Below are 27,888 nucleotides of genomic sequence, written 5' to 3' on the forward strand. Positions count from 1 at the left end.
CCAGACAAAAGAGTAACGGGCACTTTCCTAATATCCCTCATGTGAGCCAGAAAAGGCCATGTTGTCTAATTTATCCACCTGTCTGTCAGTCCATCATTCATCCATCCGTCCATCCGTCCATCCATCTATCCATCCATCCATCCTTCATTCATTCATTCATTCATTCATTCATTCATTCATCTGCCAACTACTTATCTAATCTGTCCATCACCCATCAGTTCAGGATATAATTCTAACTGAACTGAAACGGACGCTCTGTACAACACACTGAACTGAAACAGTCCCATAAGTACTGACAAATATGCATACCTGTGTAACTAGTGTCCTACCCAGAGAGAACACCAACACCCCAGAAACTGTTCCCGAATCCTTTGTAGTCGGTCCCAGCTCCCAAACCTTGCCTCCCCCTCCCCCAGGCAACCACTGTTCTGATTCCTATCATAGAGGCAATCTTGCTGATGCCAGACTTTCACATGGGTGGGATGATAAGATGATTACATTTGCATCTGGTACATTAAAATTTGCAGTGAAATAAGTTTTCTTTAAGTTCGCTCTTCAGTAGTACTTAGAACACAATAAAGAGTGTTTGGGAAACAATAAATATTGTGAAATTCAGTTATAGAAAACACATGGTTTTAAAATTTCTAAGTTCAATATTTGAACTAAGTTCATTTCCATGACTTTTCTTATGTTTCAGTTTCCATGAGTACCTATGCTGGGGTAGATTATTCCCTGACAAGTATTCTCTCTTCTCTCTGTTCTTCCCTAGCCCTTGTAGAATTCTGTGCTCTGAACATAACAGTGATTGCCACCTTCATTAGAGCAATGTGGTTACCCACAACACATCCTCAAGCTTGGGACCAAAGAAGAAGGGAGCCGAGAGGATCCTCAGACTCTCCTGAGAGTACAGCCACCTCTTGATATACCATGGTTAAGCCTTGATACCAGGCTCTGGATGAATATGTAAATTTAAATTATTGCCTGTGGCCAGTAGCTTACTACTATGTTGGACACCACAAAACACAGTAAATTTGTTGAATCTAATGGAATTTTATTGGGAAATAACGTTTTGTTTCTTGAGATATTTAACTGGATAATTTAATTACCCAAAAAGCCTATAAAATGGACTCATAAAAATAAATGATTATTTTTCTAAAAGCTTGTGCAGGAAGATTGGGCAGGCTTGTGCTGCTAAAGTCTCTGCCGCTTCACAGGGCCATAGTGCCCACTGAGTGACTTTTTATTACATATGTAGTGGGACATGAACTTTCCAGGCTGGAGGTGTTCTCTCCACTGGGGTCAGGAGGCCACCAGTGACTGTGTTAGAGCATTGCTTTTTTACACGCATATTCTGATCTCTATATTGGAGCATGTTTCTCTAAGCTGTCTATAAGTTATGTATCTATTAATTCATCTACCCTTGGCCCAAGGTGTGACTGCGGATGGGTACAGACCCATGTGTTCCTAAGATGTCTGAGAGATGCCCAGAAGGTAGAAAGGACTAATTAACAGCTCCATGGGGTACCACGGCTTAACACCCTCAGTGGATTATGATACACTCTTTATAGACAGAAACTTGGAAAAGCAACAATACGATGCCCATATAAGCCCAGCAGCTGATACTTTACTAGGTTCTGGAATTTGATTGGCTGGCTTTGAATATTTAGGCGTTCACTCTGCTCCTATGCTTATCTGTATAACCTAGGGCAAGACACTTAAGCTCTTTGTACATTAGTATAACTAACTAAAAAAACCATAAATAGGTCCCACCTGGGAAAGCTGCTCAAGGAAGATTAAAATTAGGTAAGTGACACATGTGCAATGCTTACGTCAAGGTTTGCTGAGAGCCAGGGAATTGAAATGTTAACTTATGGCGTTGTCTTGGATTCTACTGACAGTGACTTCAGTGAGAAGATTTGCAGGCTACACAGATCTCCCCCTTTTCTACCTCTCCATGTTCTGTAACATCAGGTAAATAGTAGGAGAGGCATATTAACCACAGCTCACATTTGAAGAGGAGGAAGTGTGAACCAGAGGGTAGCTGACTTGCCTCTTGTTCATGCAGTTGGCTCACCAATGTAATGGCATCATGGTCTTGAAGCTTCAGGCTTTGCCAGCACTACACGAAGTCCCACGGCAGCAGACATAGACCGTAGTAAGGTCTGCATGCCGGGAATTGCTGTAGTGTTTTCTGTACCCCTTCAAGGAAGGAACATGATCACCCCCTTCCTGAGGAGAAATCTAGGGTCACAGGAGGCAATTGACTTGTCCAAGGCTTATTGCTATACTGGACACAAGTCCTGTCCCTTTATCTCCCCCTTAGCCCTTCCACCCATGACCTGCATGGCCAGCAGAAGCTGGACACATATTCTTGGCTTGCTAAGCCCTTCCTCAGTCCCAGGTAGAACTGTCTGGGAAGAGGTCTGCGCTGAGGCTGGTGTTTCAGTTCTCTGTTTTTCTGGGAGGCCAAGCTTACTTCTGACTGTTCTGCATGCTATCTGGTAATAGATCTATCCGCAATAGATCACCTCTCTGTGAAAGCATTAGGGAGCCACAGCATGTGGTTAGTGCTTCTTCAGAGAGACCAAAGGAACCTAAATGCATCTCTGTGTTCACTAATCAGATAAGCTACAGATTTGTTTGTGAATGTGTAGCTGCTCACACAAGGCACACAGCTGGCAAACACTCTGTAACTCAGCTCAGCTCAGCCAAGAACAGAAGTGTCACGATGGGGTCTCAACCAAGCAACACAAAGACACTCAGTCAGGCATGAGATGATAAAGCGTGTTGCACCCTCTATCTTTCTTACCTTTATGTGTGGGGGGGGGGAGTATGTGTGTCTATGTGTGAAGGTGGAGTCTGTCTCAGCACGTGGGTTTCACAAATCAAACTCGGTCCTCTGGTTTGACAGCAGGTGCCTTTAGCCACTGAACCATCTCACCAACCCCCACTCTGACTTTCTTAACAAGCCCTCTCTGTGTTCTGTCTTTTTTTTCCCCCAGAACTTTCTGTAGCTTCATGTGTCATGCTAGGGGACTAATTCCAGGCTGTGCACACCGTGCTTGAGGTGACTGCTGCAGACTGTTTCCAAGTAGCTGAAGAAGAATTTGCTGAGACCATAGGATTAAGGGCTAGTTCAGCCACTAACAGGCACGAGGACTGAGCTGTAATGGGAACAGAATAACCTCCTCAGGGATTTGATTCTCTTAATTATTATCTGGGCCTTTAGAGTTTCCTCTGCGTGGGGCAATGTATGTTTCCATCGGATTGATGCAGAGCCAACTTGGAACTTGAATGCTAGGCGACACCATCTTCTATACCTTTCCCTGGGTTGTAGCACTTTGGTGGCTGGAGCCAGTGCCTCTGACAAGAAATGTTAGGGCAGTGGATCATGCCTCATTCTTCCCTTCTTCCCTGGACTAGCAGTAGCAGGATGGCAGGTGAGTGGATGGCCACGGCTGGCTCTGAGAGAAGAAAGCAACCGGTTCCATTAACTCCACTGTATCTCGGTGTTTCTGGGCAAACCTGGGCAATGAGATGATACACCAGAACAGCTAACACCCACTGGTACTTACTGCTCTGGCGAACACTGTTTTGAGCATTCTACTCATGAGACACTTAAGGCACAGAGAGGTAAGAAAATTGTCCATGACCACAAGGCAGCAATGATTACAGCAAGCAAAAGTTAAGATTTAAAGCAAATGATTGCAGCTCCAAAGCTCTAGGGTGGAAGGTCTCAACCAGGGGAGTTAGGGGTGGTATAAGAATGAGGGATAGGTTTAGTCATAAAATGTATTCATCTATAAAATAAAATAATAAAAACAGGAAATTCAAAGCTCTTGTTCTCAGGATCCTTACGTACTGTTCAGATACTGAGAACTCCAACGAGAAATTTTTTTCTTGTTTTGCAATTTGTGTAATTTGTTGAAAACTAAAATAACCCAGTAATTAATATAAATGACTTAAAGAAAATGAAACTATATTCTAAAGATACAGTGGTGAAGAATGCCATTCTTACGTGCTGCTGGTGTATTCTTTGATCAGCGCTCAGTAGATTGAGAAGTATTGAATTGATTGAGGACAATCTGGCTCAGTGTCCTCTTATCACACTTCCTAGATACCCTTCCCTGCCTGTATATTCTCATCTTCTGGGAGGAGCTCCTGGCAGGCTCCCTAGACTATAGTTTAGCTTCATCATTGAGCTCTATAAGCCAGAGAGCAGGGAGTGGCTACAAGAACACATATGACATATAGAGTCAAGTAACTGAATGCAGGGATCAAAAAATGGCAACAGTAAAAGGTTTCTGAACATGTAATAATCAAAAGTTAATTCAAAATCTATCATGAAATGAATCAGAGGTGTTTCTGGCAGCCCGTGTCATGACACATTTTTGTAACATCTCTGCAGCCTTGTTTCTGAGCACACAGCATGTGCACCGTGCATGCCAGCACGGCTCATAGCTCCAGTATGGGCCCCTGCAAACCATGGCTCGTATACAAGACTAGCAGATACAGGGACTGCAGAGTCCTTACTGCATAGGCAAAGTTTTCTGCTCTTATTGAAATGTGATGGTTTGGTTACGCAAACCAAAGACTTTGAATATTTTCCTAATGTCATTCCTCAGCAAGTATCAATTTAGTCGGCCTTTGGGCTGTTTTATGTTAGAATGCTGTTCTGAAAACTTGCTGTGATATAAGTGGTCCATTTCTGACTGAGCTGTTCACTGGCGCTTGTTCTCCTCTCTGTGAGCAGCTGCCAGAAACACCTCTGATTCATTTCACGTATTGACTGCTGTCCTCTGAGAAGGGCTGAGAGCAGCAGGGGTCTGTAGGTATACACATATCTAGGTCCTTAGGTGCTGTTTATTTAACAAAATAATGATAGTATACTTACTCCTGGTACCCATGAGCTCCCTAGCTACAGTTTCTGAGCCAAAGTAAAAGTACCAGATATGTGGTTTTGTCTGTAGAATGTGTCTTAAATACAAGCAGAAAGAGGTTGGTTATCTCTGTATTGTTTATGGTACGCTGTTGCACCCATGGGCAGATCTTGCCAGGGTAGTTGTCATTGTCCCTTGTGAGGTTCACATTGGAGTAAAAGCATTGAAGATTCTTCTAGGCCAGCATCCTGCACAGTGCCTTCCAGAAACAGGAAATCTAGCCAGTAAGGAAGAAGTTTCCAGGAAAGTACCCAGTTGGATTTTTCCCTGTCCTATCACCAAAGCATGTGATGTCTTCAGTAATTAATAGAATCTTGCCATCAAGTTCTGGTGAGTAACCAGGAACATGGCAAATAGTTGGGATTGTTTTGGGAGGGTGTCTTTGAGGTCTCCCCTGACAACAACTCAAGGAAAAGTATCCCACACCCAACACTGGCCTCTGTGCTTGTCAACTTATGGCTTCTGGGTCAAGCATTATCCCCTGTGCAGAGTAATTCCAATGTAAATTTACCCTATGTATGTGTAAACACATTTTTATATGAAGGTTAGCTCTTCCCAAACCTTCTCTTCTCTACCTTTCTATCTCCCTACATGAAACCTGTTCCCACAAAGTTAAAAAGACCTCAAGAGATAAAGTTCTGAGAAGGCTGGAACTAAACAGCATCTTCCAGAAATGATAGGACAATTGTATTAAACACACACACACACACACACACACACACACACACACACACACACACAATTGCCATGGTTATCTGTTTAAGACCTGCACAGGATCAACCCACTCAACATTCCAGCATGCAGCAGTAAATGGCTTATGACCTCCAATGGCTGAGCAGCTATTGACATCCTCAAAGAATAAAAGTACTATCTTAAATATAGTCTGTCTTAAGTCATGGTTCTATTGCTGTGAAGCAACATCATGACCAGGGCGACTCTTATTTCTAAAGGTGAATTAATTGTGGGCTCGCTTACAGTTTCAGAGGGTTAGTCCATAATCATTATGGCTGGAGCGTGTGGAAACTTGGTGGTAACCATGACAATGAAGGCACAGAGAGGCTAAGCGATTGCCCAAAGTCACACAGCCAGGTGAACCTAAAGCTTTCATTTCCAGCCAGCAGTCCATCTCCCCCAGCCCCCACCCTGTCCACGACTCTTATGGGATTCAAGATGCTCTGTACATCTGAGCCCATCCAGCCCATGGCAGTCTGCAGTGCTAACTTCATCCTCTGCAGTGGGCAGGAGGGCAGGGCTCTGCTGGAGACTTAATCAACCCAACAAGTGAAGTGCGCGGAGAGGTTTTATGGGTTCTCTGGGAGTTGAGGCTCCATTTCCTTCCCCGTTCAGCCCTCCTCCCGGCCCTGCCTGTGTTACTAAGAATTTCACAGGTATTTAATAAACGAGGGTTGATTAAGTAAATGAAAGGCTCCAGGGACTTTCAGCCGAACTAGCTCTGGAGACACTCCATTTATCAGCAACTGCTTGACAAGACGTCACCTCCACAGGTCCACAAATCCCTCCCAGCATTTATGGCTTCGTTTCCAAGTGCCCGCCCACCTCTCCATGGGGAGGCAAGGCCAAGAGTTATGCTCACATTCTGACAGGTGAAGAGACTGAGATAGGAAATGTTTCTCAGCTCTTCGCCATGGCAACGCAGTCAACGGCCTGGAAGCAGGTCACCATCAGGACCAGGCCGCTGCAGCAGAAGAGGCCCCAGCTGAAGCCCAAGCCTCCCCTGTAAAAGAGGGAGGGGTTCCCAACATGAAATAAAATGCTTAGCTAAGCATAAAGGATGGCTGCCAAACACAGTTAGGTCATCGCACTGACTGAGCAAGCATGGGCTTCGTGCTTTCAACCTGCAGCCGTTTTCCGCACACTTCACCATAAATGCTTCTGACTCACTATCTAGGAAAATAGTTTTTATCTTAATAAACTCAATGCAAAGCATAATCTAAAGCAGCTTGCACATTCTTGAGTTGGGGCCACAAGTTGTGTTTTATAAATATCAGACGAAATGGCAAGGGACTTCCGAATACCCATGGAGCAGGGATGGGTCTGGGCAGGTGGGACAGGAAATGCCAAAGTGGTGGGCAGGAGGGATGAGAGCCACACTGTGGCACACTAGTCATAATGAACTGTTGAAACAGCAGCCTTGGAGAGTTTGACTCCTTATCTAAGTACCACCACCTCTTTCTTGCTGTCACTCAATTTCTCTGAACCTCAGTTTGTTCGGCTGTAAAATGGACCAGTGACTATCCACAAGAGAATTGTGAAGGTTTAATGTGAAAAACATTGAAAGCATTCAAATATAATTGGCAGGTGAGTTCTACCACCAGATATTATGATCTAATTTATCCAAGTAGTCTCACCTGGAGCAAAATGGCTTCATACAATTCTCTTGAGTAATTCATAGGAAGGAGTATGTAATGAAATAGTTACCCTTTCTGGACAGATTCCTGCTTAGCTTTCTGCTAAACCTTGAAAATACTTGATTCTACAATAATCTCCACCAGGCTTTCCCATCATGAACTCTATAGTTTACATCAAAAATTCCCACAACAGAGTCAAACCAGATCCCTAGTTGGAATCCCCCTGGATTCTCCATGCGGGAAGTCTCAGCCCAGGGACAAAGTAGGTAAGATGTAGTTAAACATCGCTGTCTGAGCACAAGCTGCTGCTTACCGGAGGAATGGAAGGAGATGCTCAGCCCAGCTACTCACATTTGCCTGCGAGCGTGAGCTAGGATGGATCAAAGGATGCTGGGGCTGAGATCTCTGAGAGACACTTGGAGTGAAAGAGCATCTTCCACAGGACCAACGTTAACAAATTGCCAATAAGACAGGGAAGGGTATGTACACCAGAAAAGAGAAAACACACATTGTTTTAAATCATACCCACAGCTGGACCCTATATATCTCAGCAGGACGGGGTAGAGAATGCCTGTCCCTCCTGCCTGAGCCTAGCAAATTCAGACAGCTCAGAGGGGCTAGAGGATTGCTGTAGGGAATGGTTTTTCCCCACAGGTAGGTTGTGTTAAAATGGACTCAGCACTCTGGAAATTGATTTCCCCCTTACTATTATAGTTAAGATCTGTGCAGAATTACAGTGGCCGGACCCAAGAGTTCAGAATGTTTTGGGTCTGCTTTTGATGGATGGAGGTGGGAGGAGGGCCCGACGGCTCCTGCTAACTTCCTCAGGCTCTGCTTGTGTGTAACCTCAGTTTCTCTTTAGCTCATCCCTGGTATGTGTGGTGGCTCCTACTGCTTTAAACGGAGGTTTTTTCCCTGATGGGAGTGACAGGAACTTCCTACTCTCAGGACCATGTTGCAAACTTTCCCCATCCTGAGCTTCACACTTTCTTCCCATCATGAACTTCGGCCATTGCTAACTGGTCCAGGGGCCTCGGGTGGCATCTTCCCACAGGACAGACTGTAGCATTCTCCCTCAGGACTCACTCCTTCAAAGGAGCAGGCTCCCTCACAGGTCATTGGCAGTCACCAATTCCAATATTTTGTTGTCTAGTTATAAACTTTTGAGAGTGTTATGATCTGAACGCATGTGCCCTCCTGAGAGTCACACACTGAAATCCTGTCCTACAGTGTGATTGCATTAGGTGGTTAAGCCATAAGGGCACAGCCTTCATGAATGACATTTGCATCCTCATGATAAGAGAGACATCCCCTGCCTCACCTATCATAAGAGGACAAGAAGAAGATGGTGACATACAAGCTAGCATGAGGGACCGAACTAGAGCTGAAGATGGCTGTACCCTGATCTTAGCCTTGCAGATCAACGGTGAGAAAAGAACGTCCATTGTTTAAAAGTCTCAATGGTGAACTATACTTACAGCAGCAACCTAACAGACAGGAGGCCTTGGTACTGCAATATCCAATTGAGTTGATCTCTTTTTGGGGGGTCAGCAATATTTCCTTCTTTTTATGTGTATATGTGTGTAGTGTCCATATGTATTCATATGTGTGTGTGTCTATGTCTGTGTGTGTGTCTCTGTATGTGTGTGTATGTGCTTGCATGAATGTACATGCCTGTGTGTTCAAGTGCATGTAGAGGCCGTAGGTTGATATTGAGAATCTTCCTCAGTTGCTCTTCTACCTTATTCATTGAGGCAAAGTCTCTCAATCAAAACCAGAGCTTATCAATATGGGCAGCCTCGCTAGCCAGCTTGCTACAGGATGACCTATCTCTGCTCTCTGAGGCTAGAGTTACAAGCAAGCCAACACGCCTACTGGCAAAATTATCTGGATCCTGAGTATCAAAATCTGGCCCTTCCTCTTCCTTGGCAAGTACTTTAACCACTGAGCCATTTCTCCAGCACCATTGGGTACTTATATAGAGAGGTATTGCTTTGTTACATCATGCTTACTAGGTGCAATATTACATTTAAAATTTAAAATAATAAGAACATTCAGAACTCAGAAGCAGGAACATGGTTAGCCCTCAGGTTGCTATTTTAATACACAATTAAACTTTCCAACTGAAAGTTTGAACACAGGCTGTGGGCTTGACAAACTGCTTTCTGAGTCTTGGAGAAATGGTCACAATCTTGTCTCTGACCTTTCCCACCCATGTAAATTTAAAATGTTCATTAAAATATGCATGTATGCACGTACCCCTGGATCCTCATGACTGCCAATTTTTCTTAGCCTTTCAAAAAAACTACAAACTAAAGCGATCAATGGTTCACTATCATCCTGTAAAGAGTCCAACTTAAAAATGGGAGAAAATAGGGGAGGTGAAGCATTGGGGGCACCTAAAGTTTTAGATTTCTGGGTGTAGGCCCTACATGCCAAGCTGAGCTTGCAAAGTGGCAATCTCCTCCGTTCGGGTTGAATTATAAACCTTTGAGAAGTGCTGACAGACCTTAGCCGGAGCAGGACGGGATGAGCGGCCCTGTTTAACGAACCTCTAAATGACTAGAGATAGTATCTAGAAGACCAGGCCTGAAATACATTTCTGGTTTGGGCTTTAAGCCAATATAAACAGAACACATCATAAGTCAGTCCTGTGACTTGAGTACCTTGAACAGGAGGCCAGCTCCAGCATCAGCCTGGTGTGTAGTCCTCTCTGTGAAAACCTGTGGCTGTGTCTCTGCCACACCAAGGCCACATGTGCTTTTTGCCCAGAAACCCCGAGCAAGGCGCAACCAGCACACATCTAGAGACTTGCTTGAAGGCAGTGTGTTGTTTTGTTCCCCTGGTCAGTCTGAGGCAGCAGCTGACCTCATCATCATAATCCTCAAGCAGCTCAAGGCTCCGTGGGAAGCCTGGGTGGTTTTCAAAACAAAAGTGCATCATTCTGGCCAGTGAATTTCTATTCCTATGGGGACCATGGGATTAGAGCATCTCAGTTTTCCCTAGTCTTATCTTGATTGAACAGGATCCGATTTCCTTTGGGTGTCGGTCGATATTCCAACTGGATTCACTGAGATTGACAGGTTTTCGAAGAATCTGAGCTCTGGCACTGTGAACGAGCCCTCCCGCCTGAGCGTCTCTATCCGCTTCATATTCTGAAAGAATCTGCTGACTTGGCCACATCTCAGGACTCTCTGAAATGTACGCCACCTGAATGGTCTCTCTTATGAGTGAGGTGGTTTGGCCCTCAAATTCTGAAGCAAATTCTTCAACAATTTGACATTTCTGTTCCAGAGCTTTTGCCAAAAAGTCAGACCAAACCAAAAACAAACATTGAGCGATCCGGAGATAAAAACTAGGAGAGCAGTTGGGGAGATAGATAGATCAGCAGCTAACATGTTTGCTGTGTACAGAACCCACAAAAAGGACTCAGCATGCTCACATGTATCTGAAACCCAAGTGCTGGGCTAGAAATACAAGAATCTTGGGATTTGGCCAGCCAGTAGCTGAAATATCAACCCCAGGTTCAGCAAGAACCTCAAATATAGTAAGGTAGGGAAGCAGCTGAGAAAAACAACTTGCTGTGAACCTTTGGCTTCCACATGAGCCTGAAAAGGTACATGTATCCATACACACATGAACATGCTTGCACACACCAAGTGAACAAACTATAGTACTAATTTCATAGCAGCAGAAAGAAAAAAAAACTTAGAGCCCGAGTCAGGCCTTTCTCATTAAGGTAGCTTATTGAGACAAAGATTACTAAGGGCAGCTGGGTAAAATCTTCCATAATCACCTGAACATGTTGCATTAAGAGCCTGTGTGCTGCTCAATAGTTCTTACCCTGGCTAGAACCAATCAAGTATGCATACAATAATAACAGAGTATGGTCAGAACCATGCGAGGTGGTCAAAGCCCTTGAAGAGAGAAGTGACTCCAAGGATTCTTCAAAGGAAGCTGCATTTATCACCTATAGAGTTTCTGATAATGGAGGTGATATGAGCTGTTATCATTCAGACCTTTGAGGAAAAAGGAGGGTAGAAGAGACTCCAGGGAACTAGTAGGAAAGAACAGGCCCCCATGAGCCGATGAACTGCGTGGGATGTCAAGATGGTGAATTGAAAAGGGTGGGAGAAAGGGAGGTTGAAGTAGGCAGGCTTATTGGAGAGGAATAGTGCAGTGGTTCTTAACCTGTAGATCTTGACCTTTTAGGGGTGGAATAACCCTTTTATAGGGTTTGCACGAGCCATCGGAAACCACAGATATGAAGAATACATGCTTAACCACTGAGCCATCTCTGCTGCCTTGAAATACACGTTAACATACATGTTTATGCTTAAAATGTTCTCTTCCTCCTTTACAATATGTCCTCGGGTTATGTTTCTGGAGGCTTCCTCTACTCTTTCTTGGCAGAACCCAAACCTATTTTTGTCTACTTTTGCAGACTATGCAATTCTTAGCATTGAGTTGTGTGACAAATTAAACCACTTTTCCAGACTCCGTCCTCACTACTGATGCCAGTTAGAACTCTGGGAGTGAATGGATAAAAGAAGTGTGTCTTAATTAGGGTTTTCATTGCCGTGAAGAGATACCATGACCATGGCAAATCTTATGAAGGGAAACATTTCATCAGGGCTGGCTTATAGTTTATCATGGTAGGAAACATGGCAGACAGGGTGCTAGAGAGTTAGCTGAGAGTTCTGATCTAGATTAGGAGGCAGTAGGAAGAGAACAAATCAGACACTGAGACCCGATTGTGCATCTGAAACCTCAAAGTTCAGCTCCATGAACACAATTCCTCTACCATGGCCACACCTACTCCAGCAAGGCCACACCTCCTAATGGTGCTACTCCCCGTGAGCCGATAGGAGCCATTTTCATTGAAAGCACCAAAGTGAGTCAGATGCAGTGTTATGTCAGTGTCATTAAAGCCTGAAACTAGCAATTATCTGGAATTAAGGGAGGACTTCCAACTCAAAACAAAAGCTCCTTACAGTGATCATGGGGTTCACTTCCTTCCTATCACATGTAATGGAAAGTGTAGATGTAAAACAAGCCTGCAAATTCACTGACATTCCTTCCACCAAACAAGATTTTTTTCTTATAACCCTGAAGCTAAAATGACTCTGAACAAGTGAATCCAGGGGTCAAGTTAGAAGAGGCTTGGGGTAGACATTTTGGGGAACTTTGACTATCAGATACCCAGAGTCTACCACAGAAAAAGCTTTGGGAGCACCATCTGTTCTGTCTAGACCCTAGCTGACAGTCTTCTTAGTCTGGTCACCAGACATGAATAATGAAACATTCAGGGTGACTGGAGCTGAAGCCACAGGGGAGACAGGGCAAGAAACTTTCACCTGACACTAGCCAATGCCCAAAGGACCAAGGCGGATAGCACACAGTGTATGTTACCTAACAATAGGTCTCCAATGCACAGAGCCCATTTTCAATTCTAAAGAGTGAAGTTAGTTTTCTAGAATTGTAGATATATTCAACATACTTGTCTGTTAGACTGCATGCTAGATAGGGAAGGCAAGGAGACCTTGAAGTCAGAACCTGGCCCAGAGCACTTTCTTTACACCTACTGTCTTCAGGCTCTTCAGCTATAACTGACAATGATAAAACTAAGCTTTCTGAGGTCTGTTCCCAACTTGAACTTTCCAGGGCACAGAAGAGTTGGCATGAATACGGTTTATGTGCTATTTGGAATCTTTATTCGTATATGCCAGACACTGACAAGCTGTCCTTCTGGGGCCTGTAATAGGATGTAATGGGAACCCACAAGGCTGAGGAAGAAGGGGTGGGAGGGCAGATGTGGTGATGGAGGTTTTAACAAAGGCTCAAGCGGTTCTTGCAGAAGGCTGCAAAGGGAGCATCAGGAGAAAGGGAACTCAAAACTAGAAAGACCCTCTGCCAGGATCCTCCCTCTAGCTGACTTCCAATTTGCCTCCTTTCTTTCTATTTTAATTAAAAGATATAAACACAGGTCTCCACTGAACTAGATGCCAACTACCAATGGTCTCCAGTGCCACACTTGAAGTTGTTGTATTTGAGAATGGCCCAGTAGGATCAGTGAGTCAAGAAGCTTTTAGGTCACCTTACAGAAAGATGGATACCTCAGGTTCATGCTATTGGTTCAAGAGAACCAGCTATTGTTGAAAATTTGACCATGTTTTAGTGTCTGGGTTTTAATTAGTCTCATTTGTTGCTCTTTAAAGAGCTTAGTTAGTTAGTTGGTGGTTAGTTAGTTAGTAAAATGTCAGAAAATTTGGAACAGAATTTTATACTAAAACATATTCCCTGACCTTTCACCTGTGATTCTTTCCAATAAAACCCACCAGGGAAGCCCTAAGAGTACATCTCTTCCCTTTTGCTCCACAGTAAGCATTATATTGGTCATTTAGCAACTGCTTTAGGGAAAGGGAGTATAGTGGAAAGCTTGGGAGAGTGTAGAAAATGAGTGTTTGTGGTTGGTGTGTGTGTGTGTGTGTGTGTCTGTCTGTCTGTCTGTCTGTGTCTGTGCGTGTTTGTGCACACACATGCACCCCCATGGGAAAGAAAGAGCAACACTCCATAATTCATTTTCAAGACAGATGCTTTAAGATCTTACAGACGACAAACAGGACACCCACTTTCATATTTTTTTACTACGATCATTCCATCTTGCAAGCTACATTATTCACAAACGAGACATTGAAGAAACACAAATTCTGAATCAGAAGTGTGCATACCGCCAGTGTAAAAGCAAACAAAAGCAGCTAATGTACTGTGGCTAAAAAAATTTTCAAACAAAGTGGCAGTAATTTACTGCCCTTGCTCTTAGCAGGACCCCAGGAACACCATCAGAAGCCCTAGGACTGATGGGAGAGGGTGATTTACAGTAAGTGTCAGGATAATAAAAAAAAAAAAAAAAAAGAAAAGAGAAAGAAAAAGCAAATTGTGCATGAACATGAACATTGTATTTCAGTGCTTTCAGCAACTGAATCAAATTTCCAGCCAGAATTTCTGGGTGAAATTTAGAAGTCCCTCAAGAAGTAAACTATGAGCTGACCAGTGTCCATGCCGGGACACTGCCCAGCCAGGCTGATGACATCATCGGTGCTGAGAGATGACAGTGATTCAAAAGACATACATTTTGTAATTGGAGCAGCAGTGAAGCAGAGGGAAGAACCGGGTTCAAATCCTCATTCTCTCACTTGTCTCCTCAGACAGACACATTGCTTCAGATGCTAATGTTATGCAGTATCTGCTGCCTCGGACTGCCATGTGGGTTACATGAGATGAAATATCTCCAGTACATGGACGGTGGTTAAAAATGCTGAGCAGGTTAGAGGAACGAAGAAGGGGGAATAGCTTTCCACACCAGATAATGACTGAGCCTCTCACCAGCTGAGAAGCAAGAATTCCAGCACAACTTACATTTGCTGTAAGGGCTGCCAACACAGAGTTACTGTCCTTTTGTGCACAAGTATTTAATGTCAAAGTAACAATGAACTTAAGGCCAGAAGGTATAGGACCCTGAGAGGAGAGCCTCATTCCTTGCCCTAGATATAACTAGAGGATCTCAAACAAACTGACACCGTTCTGGATTAGGTGTCCCTCAGAAACTACTGAGTGACTTCAACTAGGTTTCCTAGTAACCCCTTAACTACAATAACATTAACTCCACAAAAATTCTATACAACCACTGTACTCATATTGTCACAGTGCTCACACCATCACAGTGCTCATACCATCACAATATTCACACCATCATGGTGCTCACACCATCACGGTGCTCACATCATTACAGTGCTCACACCATCATAGCATTCACAACATCACGGTGCTCACACCATCACGGTATTCACACCATCACAGTATTCACACCATCATGGTGCTCACACCATCACAGTGCTCACACCATCATGGTGCTCACACCATCACAGCATTCACACCATTACAGTATTCACACCATCACAGTATTCACACCATCATGGTGCTCACACCATCACAGTACTCACACCATCATGGTGCTCACACCATCACAGCATTCACACCATCACAGTATTCACACCATCACAAAATTCACACCATCACAGTGCTCACACCATCACAGTGCTCACACCATCAAAGTGCTCAAACCATCACGGTGCTCACACCATCACAGTGCTCACACCATCACAATATTCACATCATCACGGTGCTCACACCATCCCAGTGCTCACACCATCACGGTGCTCACACCATTACAGTACTCTGCTCCACCACTGTATACCATCCACCTCCAAACATTTTCTTAAACTAAAACCTTTAAAAAAATTCAGCAAACATTATTTCCTCATTTTCCTTTCAGCCCCTGGAAACTACTTTTCTATGATTTTGAATATGCTAGATTTCATTTAAACTATGGAGAAATGGGACCATATTGAGAGCATACTGGTTAGGAAGGGCACTTACTCTTCTTCCAGTGGGCCCAAAGTGTTTCTTCCAGCATCCATTTCCTGTATCTTAGAACTGCCTGGAACTTCTGCCCTAGGTCTACCAAACACTTCTGGCCTCCAAGGGCACACACACTCATGAGCACATAACCCCTCCCCCCCAACTAAAAACAGTAAACCTGCAAACTATGAATAAATGATAACACCGTACAGGATAGGTTTTTAAATAAAACCCCTTTGAATTTTTAACCCTTACTTTTGAAATTGAGAGAGAAGAACAATGTCTGTTAACTGAGAATTTCACCTTGAGGTTTTCATGGGACTGTGGCTGAGCTCATTCTGGTTTGATAACCTCCTCTGAAACCTGATGAGGCTGGTTCTCTGGTCTGCTCCCATGACAGTTCCCAACACCCCTGAAAAGCTGTGCAGTTAGGGCCGATCTGGTCCTATTCTCGCCATGAAAACACTTTTGACTGTGGACTCAGTCTTCTTTCTGGGTCTGTGAAACGCATGTGAAAGCAACCACGATCCCCCAAGACACATCAATGCCATACTCATATTGTGAGGATCTTTCTACTTGGCACAAAAATATCATCCTTCCCTCCCCAGATTATTCTCAGAAACAATGTATGCTGCATACCAAAGATATAAGCGAAGGTGAATTCTGTTTTTCCTGAGAAAAGAAGCCAGGAGGGAAAAGGAGAGAAAAAATGGACTCCTTTTGAATGTTTCCCACAGTTGATTCTACATCCTCATCTCTCATCTAACAAGGGGAGGGCGACCAAGAGCAGAGGAAAACTGGATAGCACAGACCCGAATGCTACCCGTTTCGCTAGCACCATATTCATGTACAAGGGCTTATGCCTAAATTCAAGGTTTCACAATGGATGACAAGAAGGCTGAGCTAAACCATCTGGGCTGTGAGACAGAGATTCATGGCCACTCTAAAATTATCTGTGAAGTAATAGCAGAACACACATTAGCCCACATGTAAGGCCCAGTTCTGTTAAGCACCAAAACTAATGTAGCCAAATATGAGATACTGCAGACCCAAAGGGTTATGCATTCGGATGGGACAACCATCCTTCACATCCTTAGACTTCCCAACTGGGATGCATTTACATGAACAAACACTTCTGGCATGATAGGAGCTGCACTCTGGGAAGATTGTGATGGCCCACATTCTTATGGGGAGACACTTTCACACATGAATCACCCTAGGAAAATGGCAGTTGCTTCAGGATGTTGGCTGCCTGCCCTAGGAGCTGACGTTGAGGGAGCAGTCTATAGGGACCCACCTTCAGTATGGAATGTCATTAGGACAGTGAAGCTAAGTTCCCCATCCCTCCGACTTCTAGAGTCCAGTGACAACTCTGGCATATTTTCTTTCTCTCCCCAGACAGTGTAGACTTTGGTTGAAAAACACTGCTCCTATTGTCCAGGACCAAGTCAACTTTTATTAGAAGAAGCATTTCCAAAGCAGTGTCCTCTGGACTTTTATAAATATGACAGGAGAACAATGCATGAAATGATTTAATGACAATTTGTAATAATCTCAGTGAGAGTTTTATAATAAATCTTTTTTTTAATGATGGAAAAGGGAGGATTTGTGAGTCTATAAGCATTAAACTCATGTCAAAGACATGCCAAGAATTCCCAAGGTATACAATTTTAAAAGTGGAAGAAAACTGCAAAATTAGCCAAAGAATGTCCCCGGCTCTGGTCTAGATTTTAAATGGTTTCTAAAGGTCAAATGTTAATGGCTTTGTCCCCGCCCATGGCATTACTCAGAGACAGTGAAAGCTTTAAGAACCATGGTCTAGTGGGTAGATTTTAGGTCACTGAGGCATGTTCTTGAGTGGATATTGGTACCACAGACCTTTCCACCTGTTAGCTTCCTGGCCAACATGATGTTTGGTTCCACCACGGTCTCCCTATTCTAGAATCTGCCTCACAACAGACCCAAAACTCAACACACTGTTCTACTCTGTAGTCAGCCTGGCACAACCTATCACCTGGGAACAAAAGTCCCAGTGATGCATTATCTCTGTTGGGTTGGTCTCTGAACAGGTCTGTGAAGTATCTTCGTTCAGTCACTGGTGTGCAAAGACCCTGTCCACTTGTGGGCAGCACCATCTCCTAGGCAGGGGACCCTGAATATGAGTGGAGAAATAAAGCTGGGAACGATCACACAACTGAGCACGTACTTATTGTTACTCTCTGCTCCTGACCCTGAGTGTGATGTGACCAGCTGCCTTGAGCTCTTGATATTGTGCCGTGGCCCTAGTAACGAACTGTAACCTCGAACTGAGAGCTAAACTCAAGCCCTCCTCCTTTAAGTCACTTTTAGTCAGGGTATTTTATTACAGCAGCAGAAGCGAAACAGAGATGCTCAGTGTCTCTAAGTCCTAGCTTCCTGGAAGCCAATAGGAACATATCATTTGCATATGGTACTATTTATATTGTCAGGTGTGTGGAAGCTACTCTATAACCATCGGGAGTTATTGCTATATTTTCTTATTATATCGATATGATTAGTGTTGAAAACAAAGCTTGTTCTCTGGTAAAGCATGAGAGCAGCACCTGCCATTTGGTCGCATCAGTGCTTCTTTCAAGCCTTGTCCAACTAAAGCCTTGGGCACATCCTTCCCACCTTCCGGCTTGGTAATTACATCTCCCAGAGTGCCAAGGGTAGAAACTTAATTCTGAAGAAGGAAACAACGAAAATAAACTGGAAAAGATTGTATGAGGAAATGGATATGGCATTCTGGTGTTCATCTGTGCAGAGAAGAAACACAGGGCACAGCCAGGTAGGTTTCTTGTTTCCGATTTCTCCTCCATCCCATAATACCCACTGAGCTGTGCAGTGCCCACTTCCCTTCATTCAGGTTCTGTCTCTCACTAAACTATTAGTATCTTAGGGAGAAATGCTTATTATTAGTTTCCTTGTCTGGTGCTTACTACCACAGGAAAAGAGACCAGAGAGGGTAACAGGCTGAGGCACCCCAGTAGCTCTAAGTTGGGAAAACCATTCTAGCAAACGACCTAAGCACGTGAGATGACGTATAGGAAAAGGAGAGACGCCACCTTCTAAGAAGCTCAGAGAAAAGGGAAGATGGACATTTTGTCAGTATATTCTTTAAAACAAAATCTGGACTGTTTAAACTTGTAAAAGAGGTAGCTTATTACACTTGCAAAAGAAAATGTTACAGGGCTCTGTTTAACATTCTTTTCCTGCTTTAAAGAAAATATAAATTTCATAGGACCAAACTAATGTAAGATACAAAGTTTTAAATATGCTAAATCCCAGAAATCAACTACTGTCATCAATCTAATGAATCAGAACATAGCTGAAATATCTTTCACTGGCTACGGAGGCACAGACTTCTGGCTTTGCATTTTACTAGCTGGGTTACTTCACTCTGACCAGTTTTCCTGTCTCTCTAATGGACAGCAGTGTCTACCTAAGGTTTTGTCAGTCATCAGTAGTACCCGTTCAGAAACCATTAGCTCTGGCACCTGAGATGTGCTAACTGCCTCCAGAGGGCAGGTACTTTTGTTTTCGCCAACTGTTGCACATCTGTGTGGTCGTGGCACAAGCTCAGTGCATGTCACTATGGAGTAAGTGAGCAGGTAAAAGTTGTAGCTACAATGCTGAGGTTAACATCCTAGAAAAGACACTTAGGAAGAACCCCTTTCTCTGAGTCCAGAAGATAAGCCAAGGTCACAGACCAGACACCTTTACAAGTTAGTTTGAACTCCAGAGTCCTGGGGTGGTCAGGAGTAACTGAGGGCCCATAAAAATGGACTCATTTGCAGAAAATGATGAGAAGTCACGGTGTCATGGCCTTCCTGGTGACAACTGGAGGCAGAGCCAAGAGCCTCGGCGACACATCGGGGTGGGAGCTGTCTGTCCTGCTCAGGCAGCAAAGGCTACGTATGGGTAGTTTCCCCAGGCATGAGCACATGAGCTTCGTATGCATACCACCAGGCAAAGTGATATTTAAGCACCAGGGCTTGGCAAGAGCTGCCCAGAACTAAGGGTAATTAGGGAGTTTCTCACAGCTCTCCAGGAAATCTGGCCTGGCGCAGGAATGCCAGATTTTTCAACCTTGTCTGAAGAAATCCTCCCAACAAGCCCTGCCTGTTGATGATGTCTGTAATGGGTTGCAGAACTCACAGCTGGAGAAGCATAGCTGCTTTCTTATTTCATGCGTCCCTATCCTCAGAGATTTGCTTCATGATAGACCAACTTCCACAAGCTCCCGAGGGCTGAAGTACAGCTTTAAGCATCCAGACTCCCAAGAATAGGGTAGAGAGAACACACAGCTGACCCAACTTCTGGAGGCTTTACTTGAGTCTAGCAAGGAGCATGCAAGAATCATAGGTTTTCCAGAAAAGAAAAAGCTTGTGATTTGATACTATTCCTTTGTAACACACACCTCTGTTAGACTGGGATATTTTGGAAGAAATCTATGAAGGTGAAAGTAATCGTTTAAAGACTCTCCAGCTGCACTGAAGAGTCTCTGTATCAGTCACGCCCCTGTGATAGCAGAACGAAGCAACTTAGGAGAGGAAGGATTTATCCGGGCTTATGGTTTGAGTCACTGTGGGAGGAGAAGGCACAGTAGGAGGTAAGACTGTGTGTGTGTGTGTGTGTGTGTGTGTGTGTGTGTGTGTGTGTGTGTGTGTGTGTGGTAAGTGCTTGTTACAGGAAACAGAAAGTGGCTGTCAGTGATACACTTCCTCTAGTCTGGCCCTACCTTTTAAGGGTTCCACAACCTTCCAAAACTGTGCCATCATCTGGGAACACAGGACCTTCTGGGATATCCCACACTCAATCCATTAGCACTATCCAAAGGTAGAGTCGCTTCTGTCTTCTTCACTACTGCCTCTTCAGTCTCTAGCTCAGACCTTTCCTGTAGTATTCACTCAGTAAATCTTAGTGCATTGAAGAAATTAAGGACATTTCATTATAAGACCATAGCTGTCTGTGATCCCTGCTAGTGCGATCCTGGCTATCAGCTTTCTAGAGGCAGCCAGAGTGGATCTACCAGGAGGATCCTTCAATGCATCAGAAAGACATGGGCTTGAATCCACTCCTGAAACTCATGGGCAAAGCCCGAGAAACCCAAGAAGCCTGTGCCCTGTGCTTTGTGATTGCTTATTCTTCAACAATACGCCTGGCCTGGGCAGTAAGTTACTGAAGATGGGACCAAAGGAGCAGGAGCCTGAGATTCACAGCGGGAACAGGGTCAATTGTGGCATACACACTGCCAGCCTATTGGACGGCTCTGTCCGTCTGAGGCCTGGCTCCTTTTAGGAAGTTGGTTACCTCCTGAGCACACCACTGGCTTCCTTTCTCTCAGCTGAATGTCCCCTAACAACTGCAGAGAGAGGGAGTGTGGTGTGAGAGAGCTTCAGTGAGGAGTGAGTCGGTGTGCCTGACAGTAACCCTCTCCTCTGCGTAGCTTTAAAGAACCCAGACAGACCACAAGGCTCGTTTCTCCTTGTTTTTTAAGACAGAATTCTAGAGGCCTCAGTATGGATTCTGTTTGTAGAACTAAATGGGTTTGTTGAGTACAAAGGACCAAAAAAACCCAAAAACAACAACACACAGAAAAAACCCCAAAACTCCAAAAAAATCAAAACCAAAACCAAACAAGCAAATAAACAAAAGCTGTCTCAGAGAGCTGCTATTGGAGGCCGGCTGCTTTCAGGCCTGTAGCATGTTTCTTTAAAAAGGGTTACCATAAAGGAAAAGAAAAGTAACAGGAAAGGTGGAGGGAAAGTCTGATGGCCAGAAAAAGAGCAAGTATAAGCAGACCCTGGGGTGAGAAAAGAGCAGCAAAGAGCATGGCATATGGAGGAGGAGGGGAGCCTCGAAGAGCTAGCGCAGGGCACAGGGAAAAACACAGCTCAGAGTGGAGAGGCAGCGGAGGAATCCCTAAGCACTCAGTGCACACGCCAACCCTTAAGCTGAGAGTCTCTGCTGTGTTCAGTGGTTCCGTTGCTGGCCTCTGTGTATAAATATAAACAGATATGGCTGAAGATTCAAAACTGCTCAACTTGGGAATCTTAAATACTAAGCTGCAATCCCAGGGATTTGGTGAGAAAGTCCTTCCACTAGATGCTAGCTGAAGATGGAACACAAGGCTGAGGAAGCTCTTAAAACACAAGTTCTAGGAGGATATTAACATGTGTCAAGGTTCCCTGTAACCTGTAACCCATGGCATTGTCCCAAATTTATGTAATTAAGAGCACAATACTCTGCCACCGCATTTTTGGTCTGGCTAAGAATGAACCTCTAACATATAGGTCACCCAATGTCATTGCCATGGCCCTACTTGTGCGCCAAGGATGAATCAAACCACAGGAGGGGGCAGCTATGACTATGCCTGTAGTAGGAATTTGGCCCTGGTTCTTGATGGTGAAGCTCTGGGTTAAGATGCCAAGTCCAGGTCTATATATTGTGCTGTATAAGCAGTCATCCTAGATCCACAGACAGGGAATATACTGGTGTTCTTGGCCAGGCAAACAATCTTAAGTTATAGACTCAACTGCAAAAGGAAGCCAGAACTCCTGGTAAGTCATGAAAGCCCATGCTACAGCTGGGGAAAAAGCCAGATCTCCAGTCAATAACACTCCCAAATTTGTTTGTCAGCACAGAAAACTATCCGTAGTTCTTTTGCAACCAAAGTCATTTCAATTTCCAGTCATTTTCTCCCATTGAAACATTTCTGTTCTGTAAAAACCTTCCAAGACCTGTGATGAAGCTGTGAAGGGGATGGTGCTCTCAACACATCCACCTCAGCATCCCATGTTGATCTTGAAGATGTGCGCTTGAATGCCAATTTGATTTAGGTGGTGCTTCCTTCTGAAGCATTCATTTCTGAAACCACGCCCCCACCACCACCAGGGCCATCAGCAGTAGTTTTTAAGGTGAGGCTGTGGAGGTTGTGGAGGTCAGGTGTGATAGTTGGGGAGCTGGTACTCGAGGGTGCCTAAAGGGGGCTTTTCTTTCATTGCTTCTTCGTGGGAACACAGGTTGACAGTGTACTCAGCTGTCATGCTGGGCAGAAAGGTCTGGAGACCACCCTGGAACCCTGTCACTAGCCTAAGAAGCAAACATACCTTGATATTCCCCTGGGACTTGCAGCTTATCTCCCCTTCACTGATCGTCACCAGGAGAGACTTCTTCTTCTTCTTTTTTTTTCTTTTCCTTCCTTCCTTCCTTTTATTTTTAATTTTTATTTTTTGTGCTAGTCTGACAACGGATTTTATTTTTATTTCCAGCAGCTTGCCTGTATGGTTAGGGAATATGTTCCACCCACCATAGCATCTCTCCAAGTAACCTAAAGGTCTTGATTTTGTATTTGTACATCACTATTTGCAATAGAGCCCCAAGTTCATAGAGAAGAAACCCATTAATGACTTGATTATGGGTCCTAATTTTTCAACTACTATCCAGAAAAGGAATCAACAAATATTTCAGCAATAAATAAATAACATATACAGCTTCTCATTCTAAATGGAAATTAAAGACTGACTATTCTCCACTAACCAAAACATGACATCAAGAATTACTAGAAAGCTCCAATATTTTCTGGGAGGCTTGCCTGAACAAATGAAAGAGCTCAGGTGGTATTTCTCCTGCACATTACCAGAGGCTTACCACGTATGGCCTGTATTTCTAGAAAGGGAACTACCATGGCAAGCAGGTGAGAATACTGTAGCGTGAGCTCTTGACCTTGGCCTCGTGACCTTGGCCTCGTGGCTGTTCTCACCCTTGCAAACTTCTTGGTATAGAGAACGGGAGGCGGATCCTTCCCATGCACTAGGTAGCTATGAGGTGACCCCATTGCTGTCATAAGGAACTTGCTCAATAAGTTCACATATTGAAAGTATTTACTGCAGCAGCTACCACAGAACAGGCACTCAGCAAATGTTTAGTACTCTTTATTTAATATTATCCATCAGAAATACCCCATAAACATGCATCAGAAACCTACCACCTCCAGGGCCTTCTGTTAGTATCTGATAGAGAGAGAAATAACAGATAATCTTAGTTTTAAAATCCAGATTCACTTTGATGCTGCTAGAAAAAGTATGAGAACTCTTTCTCCCCCTGCCCCTGTCCCTGTCCTGGTATTCTAAAATCGCTAATAAAGTGCCCGTTAAAATCATGAACATCTACGCTCTGTGAAGCAATCTGTTCTCAGACAGAAATAATTTCCAGTGAGGATGGCAGCAGAAAGAGAGCAGCTGATCACAAAAGAAAACTTGGGTGGTGATTTTTGAGCTGTTAATGATTCAAACAGGCTCATGTGTTTGAATACTTGCTTTCTGGCAAGAAACATTGTATGGGAAGGTTGTGAAACCTTAAGGAGGCAGGATATAGTTAAACATCATGGGTCTCTGAGGCGTGGCCTTGAGGGAAATTGCTGGACCCTAGTACCAACCTGACTCCTGCCAAAGCACCTTACAATCACACTGCCACAGCTCTGAACCACCATGAGCTCTGCCCTGCCTTCTTCATAGTGATGGACTATGCCCACACAAACTGTGAGCTCAGAAAAAGCCCTCCCTCCCCTGCTAAGTCCTTTCAGGTGATAAGAAAGGGCAAAAATGCAAGCTTTTTTTACTGTTCCAGTCCCAGAACTTGGGACTACATCTGAACTAAAGGATAAACTCAGTAAGTTGTCGGACGTAAGTATTTGTACACTTGAAGTATCAAATAGGCTCTTGTATAACACAGAGGGATCCATTGTTTTACTCATCTTTACTAGGAATATAACATGAATAGAGGTATGTGTTCTTACCCCATCAATCCCACCACCAAGTAACAATGTAGATATATAAACATTTATAAATCTCTCCCAACCTTATGGGAAGATGTGTGTTTAAAGTGCCATTAGTGATTCATCTATGGACCCCAATTCAAAGAGTAGAAAAAGAAGGAATTAGTAAAAACTAAGCAGGATTATTTTAGCTAGTCTAGTTTTTTTGCTGTTCTTGTTTTTCCATATGAAGTTGAGTATTGTTCTTTCAAAGTCTGTAAAGAATTGTGCTGAAATTTTGATGGGGATTGCATTGAATCTGGAAATTGCTTTTGAAAGATGTCCATTTTTACTATGTTAATTCTAACAGTTCATAACTTATCATATAGGCTTTTTATTTGCTTGGTTAGAGTGACCCCAAGATATTGTGTATTGTCTGTGGCTGTTGTGAAAAGTTTTGTTTTCCTGATTACTTTCTCAGGATATATATATATATATATATATATATATATATATATATGTGTGTGTGTGTGTGTGTGTGTGTGTGTGTGTGTGTGTGTGTGTTTGTGTGTGTGTGTGTGTGTGTGTGTATCCCTGCTAGAATTATTTTGGGGACCACTTATATATACTATCAAATTACCTGTAAATAAAGTTACTTTGAGATATCCCACAAGAAAACCCAAAGAATGAACTAACCTGGACTCACTGGGGCTCACGAGACTGGACAGACAATTGGGGGCCTGCATGAGTCCAACCTAGACCCTCAGTATATATGTTATAATTGTGTAGCTTGGTGGGTTTTGTGGGACTCCTATCAGAGAGAGTTGGGCAGGTTTCTGACACTTTGCTTGTTGTGAGGATCCTCTTCCTCCTACTGGATTTCTTCATCCAGCCTTAGTATGAGGGGAGGTGCCTAGTCTTACTGCATCTTAACATGTCATGTTTGGTTGACATCCCTGGGAGTCGTGTTCTTTTCTAAAGAAAACTAGAGGAAGGAGTGGATGGGGCGGGAGGAGGTTGAAGGGAGGAACCGAAGAGGAGAAGAGGGAGGGGAAACTGATATGTAACATGAGAGAATAAAAATGATAATTTTCTGAGAAAAACCCTAAACTAAAATTTAAGCAATAGATGAATGAATGAGTGAATGAATGAATGAATGAAGCAGTGAGAATTTCAAGGAAAGAATGCTTATTGCAAGGCACTGAAGTAGCCCCTTCAATAGCCTAGAGCTTGTGTTCAGTCTTGAAATAGAAGTAATTTGCTCCTCAAAGAAGGGGAAGAGTGGGTATTGGCAAAGAACAAACAAAACAAGCAAACAGAATAGGGGCAAGCCAAATAGAATACAAAATCCTAGAAGACACAGAAATCCAGTCAGAAATACAAAGGCAGGACAAGGGGGACTAAAAAGAATTAAGGCTGGAGAGGCAGGCAGAGCCTGGGTTTTATTGTGCTTAAGCCATAGAATCTCACATTAGCCAATGCTTAGCATATGGCAAGCCTTAATGAATGCAGCAGCTCTGTGATAGGAATCTATTCCCCACATGTACATAGGAAGCTGCTGTCTGCACGCACAGGCAATTACAAGCATCCTGGATGCTGGGTCTTGAACCCCACAAGCACATCAAACACTTGTCCAAAAAGGTCACCCAGCCAATGACTCTGATCAGTCCTGGCTTAGGCTGAATCAAATCCCCCCAAATAAGACCCACTAGGATGTAGAGGCAGGAAGGTCAGAAATGGTCCAGCCTCACATCTTGAAGCATTTTAACCATGTGGAACATTTTAAATGAGGAAGGGTAAAAGAAAAGAAAAAAAATCTTCTTCAGAAATTATTCCAAATAATTAAATGCTAAATCATCACAAAGCAAGCTGGGGGATTATTTCAGCCCCTGCCTCACCCTATCGATCTGAACAGCAGTTCATTCTAAGGAAGAACAGGCCAAGCTATGGGTAAGCTTTTTTCTTTCTTCCTCCCCCCCACCCATGTTTTCCACTTGGCATACCTTTGTCAATTTCACTTGAAGAGTTCCAGGATGAGGTAGGCACCAGCTCAGCACTGACTGACAACTCTGTTTCTGGAATGAGAAAGATGAGGAAGGAGAGAGAAACAGGTCATTGTTTGATTAGGCCACTTCCAGGCTGGGAGAAGTATTATATTTTAAGGGGTTTCCTTCAGAGAGAGACTGTCACAGCACTATGGCTTTGTATAAGGGAGGCAGCTTCAGTGGACGGCAGAGGCCCACATCTCAGAAGCTCTCCAAGCTAGCAAGCTGTAGGCAAGACTTACACTTTAAAATCCCACCCCAAAGGTTAGAAAACTATAACAACAGAGATATTTTACAACATTTTAACAAATAGTCTTGCCAAGAAAACCATCCTTGGGCTAATTCATTCAAGAGGATTATCAGAAGAAAAAAATAGACAAAAGTTCTGCTGATTGGTGCTTCTGTTCATTGATTTTATGATTCTGTGAACAGATAAATTCAGTCCTGGACACTGGTTCTGAAGTCAAAGCAAATAAAAACAGTGTCATTTGTGGTGACTACACTTAGACAATAATTTCCACAGCCACTGTAATCTGAAGAAAAATGCAAATCAATCATCTGTAGGACATAATGTGCTATGAAGATTTAAAAACATTTCAGTAATAAACAATGCTACACATAGGATGGTTTTGTTGTTTCTGAAAAATGTAAGTCCGTGGCAATATTATATTAACATATTTTAAATAGGGTTGTTGAAACATCTTGGCCTATAGACAAACTACACACAGACAATATCACAGAACATTTATGAATCTGAGGAGCCCAGGATCATCCAATAAAGCACTTTTGATATCACACCACCTTCAGTACTTTGCAAACATCATGAATCTATTATGATTCTTTTTGCCTATTAAGCTTGGCATCTCTATTGCACTCTTTTCAAGATAGGGTATTTTAAGTAGCCACTAAAACAGGTCTTACTTGGAAGGTGAGGTGAACTTTAATAAGTAGGACATCAGACATTGGAGCTTAGGGCTTGGCTCTACCCACAAACATCCCAGTGGCCTAGGCTGCCCAGTACTAAAGGGTATGAGACCCACCTTATCTCTGGCTTCACCTTTCCAGAATCAAACACTTTCTACATTTCCTTATTTACTGCTGAGCATCCACTCAATGGCTGGAGATGGTATATGTCACTGTCATTTTACTAGGGACTAATGTCTGCCCACAGAAACCGTGCAAAGGTCACATCCAGCCTGTCCATTCATCAAACACCCCAGAAACACACAGGGTATTTGGCAGACTTGCTTCCTTGTCCTAGAACAAGTGAGATGGAAAGCACTTCACCCTGAGATAAAACCCACGAAGATTCTTTAAAGTAGTAGTTCTCAATC

At 43.6% G+C, this 27,888-nt stretch overlaps 1 protein-coding gene across 1 annotated transcript in view; it reads right to left on the reverse strand.

Moving 5' to 3' along the window:
- The window catches only part of ROR1 (receptor tyrosine kinase like orphan receptor 1), a gene marked incomplete at both ends in the record, with an annotated part of 349,065 nt that overhangs the window by 108,212 nt on the left and 212,965 nt on the right, over positions 1–27,888 (reverse strand). Inside the window, one exon of the mRNA XM_080921318.1 lies at positions 26,513–26,584. Within this exon, the coding sequence (XP_080777444.1) occupies positions 26,513–26,584 (72 nt within the window). The remainder of the gene's footprint in view (positions 1–26,512; positions 26,585–27,888) is intronic.

This window comes from Micromys minutus, assembly GCF_963924665.1.
Source record: "Micromys minutus genome assembly, chromosome: 9".
Taxonomy (NCBI): domain Eukaryota; kingdom Metazoa; phylum Chordata; class Mammalia; order Rodentia; family Muridae; genus Micromys; species Micromys minutus.